This window comes from Salmo salar, chromosome 23 (genome assembly GCF_965601325.2).
Source record: "Salmo salar chromosome 23, fSalSal1, whole genome shotgun sequence".
Taxonomy (NCBI): Eukaryota; Metazoa; Chordata; class Actinopteri; order Salmoniformes; family Salmonidae; genus Salmo; species Salmo salar.
In genome coordinates, this window is record NC_138313.1 from 44,615,576 (window position 1) to 44,626,863 (window position 11,288).

Here is an 11,288-nt window from a genome sequence, read left to right on the forward strand (position 1 = left end):
CTCTAACCACTAGGCTACCTGCCGCCCCAGGGGATGTGAGGCATTTTGGTTAAATTGTGACTGAGCTACAAATAATTAATAGTTCTTTATGATGCAAGGCAATCTGTAGTTCAGTCAGTCGGCAATCACATAGGGCGGAGCACAATTGGCCCAGCATCGTCCGGGTTAGGGTGTGGCCGGTGTAGGCCATCCTTGTAAATAACAATGTTCTTAACAGACTTGCCTAGAAACATTTAAAAACTGATGTTTTATTTTAATTTTTTTTTAAATCACCTGCAATGTTGAAATGCAAACATATCTAAAATGATACCAAGAAGCACATTTGACACATTCAAAAAAAAAAAAAAAGTGTATTTTTTCCTTTATTACGTTCATCAATATTTTACAAGCAAAAGAACTTAATAAAGGCCCAAATTAAATATCACACATTATACGAGGCAAAGACAAAGTACAAGGTTCCCAGAGAGTCCCAGAGAGACAACAGCAGCCCAGAGAGTCCCAGAGACAACAGCAGCCCAGAGAAAACTAGAGGAAAATAAAAAATTCTGTTAAACAGGCCTGGACATGTGTAAGCAATATTGCTGCATTTCCACCAGGCCTATCTAAGGGTAATATACACAATGGAGCATCACCATACTGCTTACACCTATCCAATCTTCTCAGATCTATACATTTAGTCTTCAATGGGTGAAGGACTATCTTTGGGCAAATTGACAGCAAATAAATATAACACATTTTCAGTGCGGCTCTTCAGACCTAGTTTGTTTTATGCTCTGACTATCTAGCTTTTATTTCAGTGATGATCAGCGAGCTGGACACAGTAAAAATAATAATTATAATTTCTACACCAGTTTCAATTCGGTTTTAGTTATTTTAAAGCATATTGAGTTTGTCCCCCCCCCCCAAATACAAATATTATTTAAAATGACAAACAAAACGTGTGCCGATTAGACCCTCCGCGGGCTGAATGTTTGACACCCCTGGCCTAGTCCTGTAGGGGTTCATTTGGGATTCAGGGTATAAAGACTGTTATAAACTGGGTGGTTCGAATGCTGATTGGCTGACAGCCAGTATATCAGACCGTATACCACGGGTATGACAAAACATTTTCTATTTATTTTTGCTCCAATTATGTTGGTAACCAGTTTATAATAGCAATAAGGCACCTTGGGGGTTTGTGGTGTATGGCCAATATACCACGGCTAAGGGCTGTGTCCAGGCACTCCGCGTTGCGTCATGCATAAGAACAGCCCTTAGCCGTGGTATATTGGCCATATACCACACCCCCTCGGCCCTTATTGCTTAGACAGTGCATGTCCATTGGATACCTACCCATCTATACTTAGTCCATGCCAAGCTCTTCAGGTGTAGAGATACCAAGCTCATCTAGTGTTGGTCGCAGCTCCTGAATTAAGTATGGGTAGATTTTTTTGTGGGGGCCAGATTTGTCCTGGGGAAAGAACATAAACCAACTGCTTTAAGAAAAATGACAGGGAAGATGTGTGGCAAAACATGATATATAAAGAGGTGCTGCAGCTTTTATGTTTTGCTTATTTCGGAGCAGAATGATTACAAAAAATATATATAAAAAATAAATAAAAATGTCCAGAGTAAAAATACAGAAAGGGGATAGACTAGTGACTAGGCCAGTCAAAGGGGTCATGCTGAAACATTGCCATTCAACAGGTGTTCTTCTAGCACTGATCGTTATCATTTTAAAATGTTCAGAGGAGCATCCTCCAACTCACCTTGACAGCCTCCAGGATACGGATGGCACTAGCCAGGTCATTTAACCTGCGGCAGGCTCGGAGGGCTGCTTCCAGGATCTTAGGCTCAGGCACCAGGTCGTACCCAATCAGCGTGTTCATCCCTGGACAAACAACGTCAGGTTAGTTACCACACAGCATGATGGAAAAGGTCTACTTTTAACAACAGTTGCTTATTTAAAACTAATGACGGCAAGTCACTTGGTCTGTGAGACTCCAAAAGGATAGATTTGTTTACTCAAATCATTCCTTTAAAGAAATATTACTCATCTAGGGTGCTGGTTCTGGCATACTACCATTACCCCCGGGGAAGACTCAGGGCAGAGGAAAATATGATTGGGGTTCAGTAACCAGAACAGGTTGAGCATAGGGCTGGCATGGTGACCATCTTACCACCACATCGGCAGTCACATGTCATGACCGTTGAGTCATGGCAACAAGGCTTCTTCAAAATGCTCGGATGTCGCTGATGGTCATTCACAGCCTACAAAAATGTGCTAATGGCCTGGTACTCAGTGCTCTATTGTCCCTCTTATCTCTGACATCAATGCTAATGCGATCGAAAAACAAATTAAAACACAGAGCCCTGGCATTGAGTTGGAGCGTAATAGGAACACCTGTTCAGCGAGAGCCAGCTCCTCACTGCTGGTTGATGATTTAAAATAACTTTCTATTAAAGCCATGTTGTACAACTTTTCTATAGGCTACGCATTTCAGTGAGAAAGTTGATGATCTTTTTAATACAGGCCATTTCAGCGTTCTATAGGCAAGGCCTATTTATTTATTTATCAACTTTGCTAATATTAATATCGCGTCGCTTCACGACAAGAGTAGCGTACCTGGCTGGCATGAAAATGAACTGCATGAAGGGAGTCCTCTATCTGCTATTCAAGTGCATACCTGTATTTTAGAAAAATGTTCCATCCCGAGAATAAATCATTTTACTCCTGGGTAACCCAGGAGTTCCCACCAAAACCATAAGTGTCATTCAAAACTATATAAATATGTCTGGATTTGATTATAGATTTGATATAAAATTCAAGCCTGATGCTACATATAGCTAGCTACATCTAGGGGCTTTTACTGTATATTTTTCTGTCGTTGTGTAATGTGCAGTAGCCTTTATCATATGTATTGGATAACGGCGCAATCATTTGGGCTTCCTTGAGCTCATTAAATGTATTTATTTGTATTTTTATGTAGTACTCCTAAAATGTATGGCTCGTTAGGCGCCTAACGAGCCATACATTAAATACATTTTAGGAGTACTACATAAAAAAATAAATAAAATACATTTAATGAGCTCAAGGAAGCCCAAATGATTGCGCCGTTATCCAATACATATGATAAAGGCTACTGCACATTACACAACGACAGAAAAATATACAGTAAAAGCCCATAGCTGTAGCTAGCTATATGCTCTCTTGGGTAAATCAATGAAACTAGTTCCAGTAGGCTAATCTTTTTTAGTGGGAACTGTATTACTATACTGTATTATACAGACTGGAATCATTTAAACCATGATAAAGCAAGTAGAAGCTAGCGAATTTGATTTTACATTTTGAAAAAAATAGGGCCTATTTGTATAACTTCTTATGGATGGTGGCAGTATTGAGTCGCTTGGATGACTGACGTGCCCAGAGTAAACTGCCTCCTACTCACTCCCAGAAACTAAGAAATCCATATTATTAGTAGATTTGGATAGAAAACACTCGGAAGTTTCTAAAACTGTTTGAATGATGTCTGAGTATAACAGAACTCATATGGCAGGCAAAAACCTGAGAAAAAAATCCAACCAGGGAGTGATTTGAAGTTTTTCTATCTAATCCCTGTTCAAACTACAGTGTCTGTGGGGTCATTTTGCACTTCCTAAGGCTTCCATTGGCTGTCAACAGCCTATAGAAACTTGTTTAATGCGTCTCCTGTTACTGGGCAGAGAATAGGAGCTCAGTCAATGAGTGGACTGCCTGGGAGCAGTGAGTTGTTTACTGCGCGGGCACGTTTGGCACGCCGCTCATTCTTTTTCTTCTGTAATGAATACGCTATCGTATGGTTGGAATATTATCTACGTTTTATGTTCAAAAGACCCTAAGGATTGATTGTAAACATCGTTTCACATGTTTCTACGAATGGTAATGGAACTATTTGGCTTTTTGTCTGTTATTTTACGCTCACGCGTTATGCCTTTGGATAGTGATCTGAACGCACGAACAAAACGGAGGTATTTGGATATAAATATGGAGTATTTCGAACAAAAAGAACATTTCTTGTGGAAGTAGGAGTCCTGGTAGTGCATTCCGACCAAGATCAGCAAAGGTAAGGGAAAATGTATAATACTAATTCTTTGTTTAGTTGACTCCAGAACTTGGCGGGTAACTGTATAGCTTGCTTTGATGGCTGAGCTGTGTACTCAGAATATTGAAAAATATGCTTTTGCCGAAAAGCTATTTTAAAATCTGACACAGCGGTTGCATTAAGGAGTAGTATATCTATAATTCTTTCTATAACTGTTGTACATTTTATCAATGTTTATGATGAGTATTTTTGTAAATTGATGTGCTCATTCACATCATAAACCCCATTTTACGCGCCAATGTAAAATGGGGTTTATGGATATAAATAAGAACAAAACATACATGTATTTTGTAACATTGAGTCCTGGGAGTGTCATCTGATGAAGATCATCAAAGGTTAGTAATTAATTTTAGCTGACTTTCTGGTTTTTGTGACACCTCTCCTTGCTTGGAAAATGGCTGTGTGGTTTTTCTTGTTTAGGTGCTGTCCTAACATAATCTAATGTTTTGCTTTCGCCGTAAAGCCTTTTTGAAATTGGACACTGTGGTTAGATTAAGGAGAATCTTATCTTTAAAATGTATGTTTGAGAAATTTTAATTATGAGATTTTTGTTGTTTTGAATTTGCCGCCGTGCACTTTCACTGGCTGTCGTCATATCGATCCCACTAACGGGATTCAAGCCATAAGAAGATAATTAGTAGGCTGACATGTTTACAGTGCATTCGGAAAGTAATCAGACGCCTTGACTTTTTACCCATATTGTTACATTACAGCCTTATTCTAAAATAAATTACATGCATTTCCCCCCCCTCTGTCTACACACAATACCCCCTAAATGACAAATCGAAAACAGGTTTAGAAATGTTTGCCCATTAATAAAAACTAAACAGACATATTTTATTTACTTAAGCATTCAGACCCTTTGCTATGAGACTCGAAATTGAGCTCAAGTGCATCCTGTTTCAATTGATCATCCTTGAGATATTTCTACAACTAGGAGTCCACCTGTGGTAAATTCAATTGATTAGACAATTTGGAAAGGCACACACCTGTCTATACAAGGTCCCACAGTTGACAGTGCATGTCAGAGCAAAAACCAAGCCACGAGGTCGAAGGAATTGTCCGTAGAGCACAGAGACAGGATTGTGTCGAGGCACAGATCTGGGGAAGGGTACCAACATTTCTGCAGCATCGAAGGTCCCCAAGAACACAGTGGCCTCCATCATTCTTAAATGGAAATTTGGAACCACCAAGACTCTTCCTAGAGCTGGCCGCCTGGCCAAACTGAGCAATCGGGGGAGAAGGGTCTTGGTCAGGGAGGTGACCAAGAACCCGATGGGCACTCTGACAGAGCTCCAGAGTTCCTCTGTGGAGATGGGAGAACATTTCAGAAGGACAACCATCTCTGCAGCACTCTACCCATCAGGACTTAATAGTAGTGGCCAGACAGAAGCCACACTTCAGTAAAAGGCTATGACAGCCCGCTTGGAATTTGCCGAAAGGCACCTAAAGGACTCTCAGACCATGAAACAAGATTCTCTGGTCTGATGAAACCAAGATGAACTATTTGGCCTGAATGCCAAGCATCACGCCTGGAGGAAACCTGGCACCATCCCTACGATGAAGCATGGTGGTGAAAGCATCATGCTGTAGGGATGTTTTCAGCGGCAGCGACTGGGAGACTAGTGTAGGATCGAGGGAAAGATGAATGGAGCAAGGTACAGAGAGATCCTTGATGAAAACCTCCAGAGCACTAAGGACCTCAGACTGGGGCAAGTCTCTGAATGTCCTTGAGTGGCCCAGCCAGAGCCTGGACTTGAACCCGATCAAACATCTCTGGAGACCTGAAAATAGCTGTGCAGCGAAGCTCCTCATCCAACTTGACAGAGCTTGAGAGTATCTGCAGAGAAGAAACTGGGAAAAACTCCAAATACAGGTGTGCCAAGCATGTAGTGTTATACCCAAGAAGACTCCAGGCTGTAATCGCTGCTTCAACAAAGTACTGAGTAAAGGGTCTGAATACTTATGTAAATGTATTATAAGTTTGTTAATAAATTAGCAAAAACGTCCAAAACAATTTTTTTTTTAATAAAAAATTCTGGTTATATGTAAATACCAAATTAAAAATGGAGAATAGTCTGATGGTGAGAATAATATCAAGTCCTTGTCACATTATGAATGAGAGACTGATTGTGTGTAGCCTGACCAATTAACTGAGCAGAGGTCATGCCTTTCATGCAACTTTTTTCAAAACATATTTAGTTGCATGTCATGCAGCCTTAGAATGTATTAGAAACCAAAACATATAGCCTAAGGTCTGTATCACAACTAAAGTTGCATATAAAAAATTAACTTTAAAATAAAGCACCTGTTTCAAATAATAATTTTGTTAACCGTTCAACTCCTCCGGAAATCATTTGGTGAAAATATATTTTATATTTTATTTCAGCCACGTTCAATTGTATTAGTCTTACTATAAAATAATCATAAGCAAATCTTGTCTGCTAAATGAATTAGTGTAGCCTACAGCCAATGGCATAACCAGATCAGGGCCCAACATAAGGACGACTCAGAAAACGGTATTCTGTTCTTCTGAAATAGACATTTTCACAATGCGTTTTTTTAAACCTTTCTTTAGTATGTCGGTCTGTAATAAAGCCCTTTTGTGGGGAAAAGCATATTCTGATTGGCTGAGCCTGGCTCCCCAGTGGGTGGGCCTATGCCCTCCCAGGCCCATCCATGGCTGTGCCCCTGCCCAGTCACGTGAAATCCATACATTAGGGCCTAATTCATTTATTTCAATTGACTGAACCTTATATGAACTGTAATTAAGCCAAATATTTTATATTGGTGGATTTTTATTTTTGTTCAGTATAAATTGATTTATTCGACTTTCAATTGTAGATGTTCCAAAGGTCCGCATCAGTGGCTTGCAGGCTATTTTTGTTAATTAACGGTCAATTACCATGAGACCAGCAGTTATTTGCATGACAGTTACCGGCTGACAAAATGCCATGACTGCCACAACCCTAGTTGAGAACTACTGATATCTAGTCAACTGTAAATCTCTCTCATTCATTCATTCATACATTCATACATATATATAAATAAAACACATACATACACTGTAAATCTCTCATATACACACCTCTCTTCCAAGTAATCAATGCAGCTGTGCACTATGCTCCTCATCATAATCGTAGGGCTGACCATGTGATTTCCTCGCCACTCACCTTTCCTCAGCTCCCATGCATCAATATCTGCCTTGTTAAAATAGGTTACCCAGCGGGCATCAAACTCCTCGTCCGATTCCAGCTTCCCACCATGGGAGTAACACCTCTGGGCCAGGGGAGCTGCAGGAAAAGATACATGGATTATTAAATAAAATGTCATCAGCACCTGTCTTATACCACCATGGATTTTGGGAGTCAGCCCCCCCCCCCCCTTTTCTTTGGGGAATAGAGAGCCTATAGTCTGACTAGAGCATCACCTCAGACTCTAGTCAGGGCCACAGAGCACTTTCATTATTCAGATCCCAGTTCAAAACATGGGAGGGGCTGAGTATCCATTGCAAAAACACTTTGGCTGCTCAGCTACTCGCTGTTTATTATCTATGCATAGTCACTTTACCCCTACCTACATGTACAAATTACCTCAACTTAACTGTACCCCCGCGCATTAACTCGGTACTCCCTGTATATCATTATAGTTATTTTATTGTTACTTTATTTGGTAGATATTTTCTTAACTCTATTTCTTGAACTGCATTGTTGGTTAAGGGCTTGTAAGTAAGCATTTCATGGTAAGATCTACACTGGTTGTAATTTGGCGCATATAACTAAAAAATTTTTTTTAACTACTCTAAACTCCGATAAAACGCGAACATTTTGTGAAATAATTTGTCTTATACTTGATGAGGTTGAAGCACTTCTGACACCATGTTATGATTTTAGACAGATATGACTTTACAAGCAGAGCGCTCTGCTTCAAAATGATCCATTTAGTGATAACCAAGCCCTGCCCGTACCCAAGTTATTGATGGGGATTTTTATTTTATTTTAAACAGGCCCTACCCAGCCCTAACCTGATGTATAATGTCAGGTAGCAGAGCCATCACTAGTAAAGTGTATTTAGCTACATCTACTAGGGCTGTAGATGTAAATAAGTAAAAACTGACATTTTTCCCATCAATTGGTATTTTGACCAATCACATCAGATCTTTCTGCAAGCTGATCAAAAGACCAATTAGTGAAAAAGATCAGAATAGGGCTGCTTGTGTAAATCCAGCCCTAGAGTACTTGGAAAGGTTGTGGAGTCCAGTTGGATTGTTGCCAGTGTACTTGCATGACCTAGCTAGATGGCAGTCATGGCACCATTACCACTTAAACTGTTCACAGTCCAACAGGACATTCAGGGTGAGGGAATGGAAGCCAGGTTTGACGGCGCAGTAAATTATAGCCTGACGACTGACTAAATTCTTCCGCCGCTCTGTCGTTCATCATTTGTGGTGATGAGGGGTGTTGTACAAAGTAATCAGCAATTGGATCGTCTAACCAATCAGAGTATCAAAGCCAATTATTCTGGTCCAACCAATCGGTTTCTGGACCAATCCGACAGCCCCAAATGTGGGAGCTTTCAGTGAAAGGTCAGGGAGGTACCCAGACTCATTGTGGAGAATATAATAACATCTGTTGGGCATGGTGTAGCGTTTATCCGGAGCTAGGGTAGCCAGGCAAAGTAGGTTATGCTTTCTAAGACCCAAACATATTCCAATATATGTTGAGAAAATATAGCTAACAAGTTATGCCAGTAATGGCATTTGCTATGGCTTGAGCTATGCAGTGCACTGCAGCACATAGCTCTAGAAAACCCTTGTTAATTTAACAATAGGGGTTTCATGGGTTAGCGTCGCTGTGTTAACGTTTAAAGTCAATAATCTTACTTGATAAATGGTTTTCAAACCATATACTGATATGCCCCTTATCTTTCATATCAGCGAGAAATAGTCTAAAAAAACACTTACATTTGCTCACATTGTATATAGACATATTTTTCTACTGTATGTTTGTTTTACTCCACGTGTAACTCTGTGTTGTTGTATGTGTCGAACTGCTTTGCTTTATCTTGACCAGGTCGCAATTGTAAATGAGAACTTGTTCTCAACTTGCCTACCTGGTTAAATAAAGGTTAAATTAAAAAAAATGTAAAACAATACTGTAGCAGCTTTGCACATATCCATAAAGTGAGTGCCTCCAGTTGAAGTGAACGACACTTCCTCCCCAGTTAATAAGGCGTCTGCATGCTTCCCAGCCGAAACAGTTCGTACATTTGACTTCGGTAAGGGGTTTTTCGGCTGTCCGGGCACAAATGATCGAGGCAAACGGAAGTACGGAGCCGAAGTCTACACCCCTTCATCGGTGATTGGTCAACAGTTGGGCTTCTTCAATAAAATTATTTGTTATTCAACGAGAGACTACTAGTTTATGACCATTTTCTCATTGAGAAATACTGCAACTAAGATATCTGCAAAAACAAATTATTGACCGATTTCAGTTCTTAGATGAATTCGGAATATTGAGGAAGTGGATACTGGCTTCAAATTTCTGAATGGACAAACAGTACTATTGGCGAAGGTATTTTAAGGGAGTAATATACACGGTTAGCTAAAGTCGGCTAGGCACCAGCCAAACCGGTGTTTGGAGCACGCTAGCTAGCACAGGTAGGCGCCCAGGTTCAGAACGAACTTCAGGGATCTTAAAATACCCCTGGCCATAATATACCATCATCAGTAGGCACCAAAGCAGTGAGCGTCTATTAATGGGTTATGCAGCATGCACTATTAACCAGCAGTTCTGAGCAGTAACGTTAGTTAGCCGAGCTGGTTTGCTAGCTAGAGTTGCTGCCTGTTAGTACTAGCCCTTCCTTTATAAGCACAATCTAGCATCTCGAGTTGAACAACCATTCCAGTCTATATGCAAACGTAAAGTAGTTAACTAGAACCTTTAACTAGCTAGACATGGCTGGCAAGACATCTGCTATCCAGTGCTAATTCGCTAGTTAGCATTAGACAAATACAGGCCATGGTTATGGCATTAGCTAGTTAACTTGCTAGCTAGTTACAGGCCTAAGCCTCACTCAAGCAGTCGGTCATTGCAAGGACATCAATAAAAACAAAGCCACTTGAATATTACAAAGCGCTTTTAAACATTACTTGTTTTAAGGATTGAAGTGATATAGCTCATCTAACACGTCTACCACTTGTAGTTAACCGAAAACGTGTATTTTGTCGTTATCCATCCGCAACTGATTGTGCTAGTAACAACATGCTAACGTTAGCTAGCCAGCCAATAACGACTGCCGACAGTGATTTCCGCATGAACGTCGCAAACTACGAAATTAGGTGATAACACAATAATACCTGTACGTCCGAGCTGTGGCCGTGTCAAACTCCGGGCACCGGACACTGAAAGTCGGACGGCGGCTCGAAACATGATGCAGGGACAGTCAGCTAACGTTACGGAGAAGCAGATATTGATGGGATCAGACTTTGACTCAAGGATGTTAGCTAGTAGCTCAATACCAAGCTCCCACGGCGCATGTGCAAGGTTATAAACGTAACTCCACTCACATTTGTAATACATAGTGCCTTCGGGAAGTATTCACACCCCTTGACTTTTTATTTTTTCCCCAACACTGGTTGTGTTACAGCCCGAATTTAAAGATTGATCAATTGATATTGTGCCACTGATCTACACAATAACCCACAATGTCAAAGGGGAATTTTGTTTAAATAATTTTAATTTGTAAAAATGTCTAAAGCTGAAAATGTTGAGTCAATAACTACTTGTAAGTGAGCGGATCAAGAGTAGCCAAGGGAGGTGATAGGTCAGAATGAGGATCCATCATTGTACAAAAACAATACTTGCAATTTATTAGAGATGCTGAATTTCAGGATACATGGCTTGTCACAGTTGTCCATAACAGCAACAGTCAGGAAAAGAAAATTCACAAAAATGACATAACTGTGTCTAAAGCACAGCCCCTCAATTGGGTTCCTGCTGCAGCTAAAACTTGGCCTAAATGCTAAACAGCATAACTAGGGATTACCCCTTTTCCAGTTCTAAACAAAGCCTAACTCTCCCCTTACTGGGACTAAAGAGAGTCTACAAGAACAGCCTAAAGCAGGGCTGCCCAACCCTCTTCCTGGAGATCTACAGTCCTGTTGGT

The 11,288-nt window shown here is 40.5% G+C and overlaps 1 protein-coding gene across 1 annotated transcript; it reads right to left on the reverse strand.

The window, feature by feature from the left end:
• Window positions 1–349: 349 nt before the first annotated feature.
• On the reverse strand, window positions 350–10,678 carry LOC106584709 (cytochrome c oxidase subunit 5A, mitochondrial). Its single transcript, XM_014170224.3, has 5 exons — window positions 10,480–10,678; window positions 7,295–7,414; window positions 1,749–1,870; window positions 1,333–1,450; window positions 350–525 (listed from the first exon to the last, which is right to left on the reverse strand). Exons 1-4 carry the CDS (start codon window positions 10,550–10,552, stop codon window positions 1,343–1,345), a joined length of 423 nt encoding a protein of 140 aa, XP_014025699.1. The 5' UTR covers window positions 10,553–10,678; the 3' UTR covers window positions 350–525; window positions 1,333–1,342.
• Window positions 10,679–11,288: the final 610 nt, after the last annotated feature.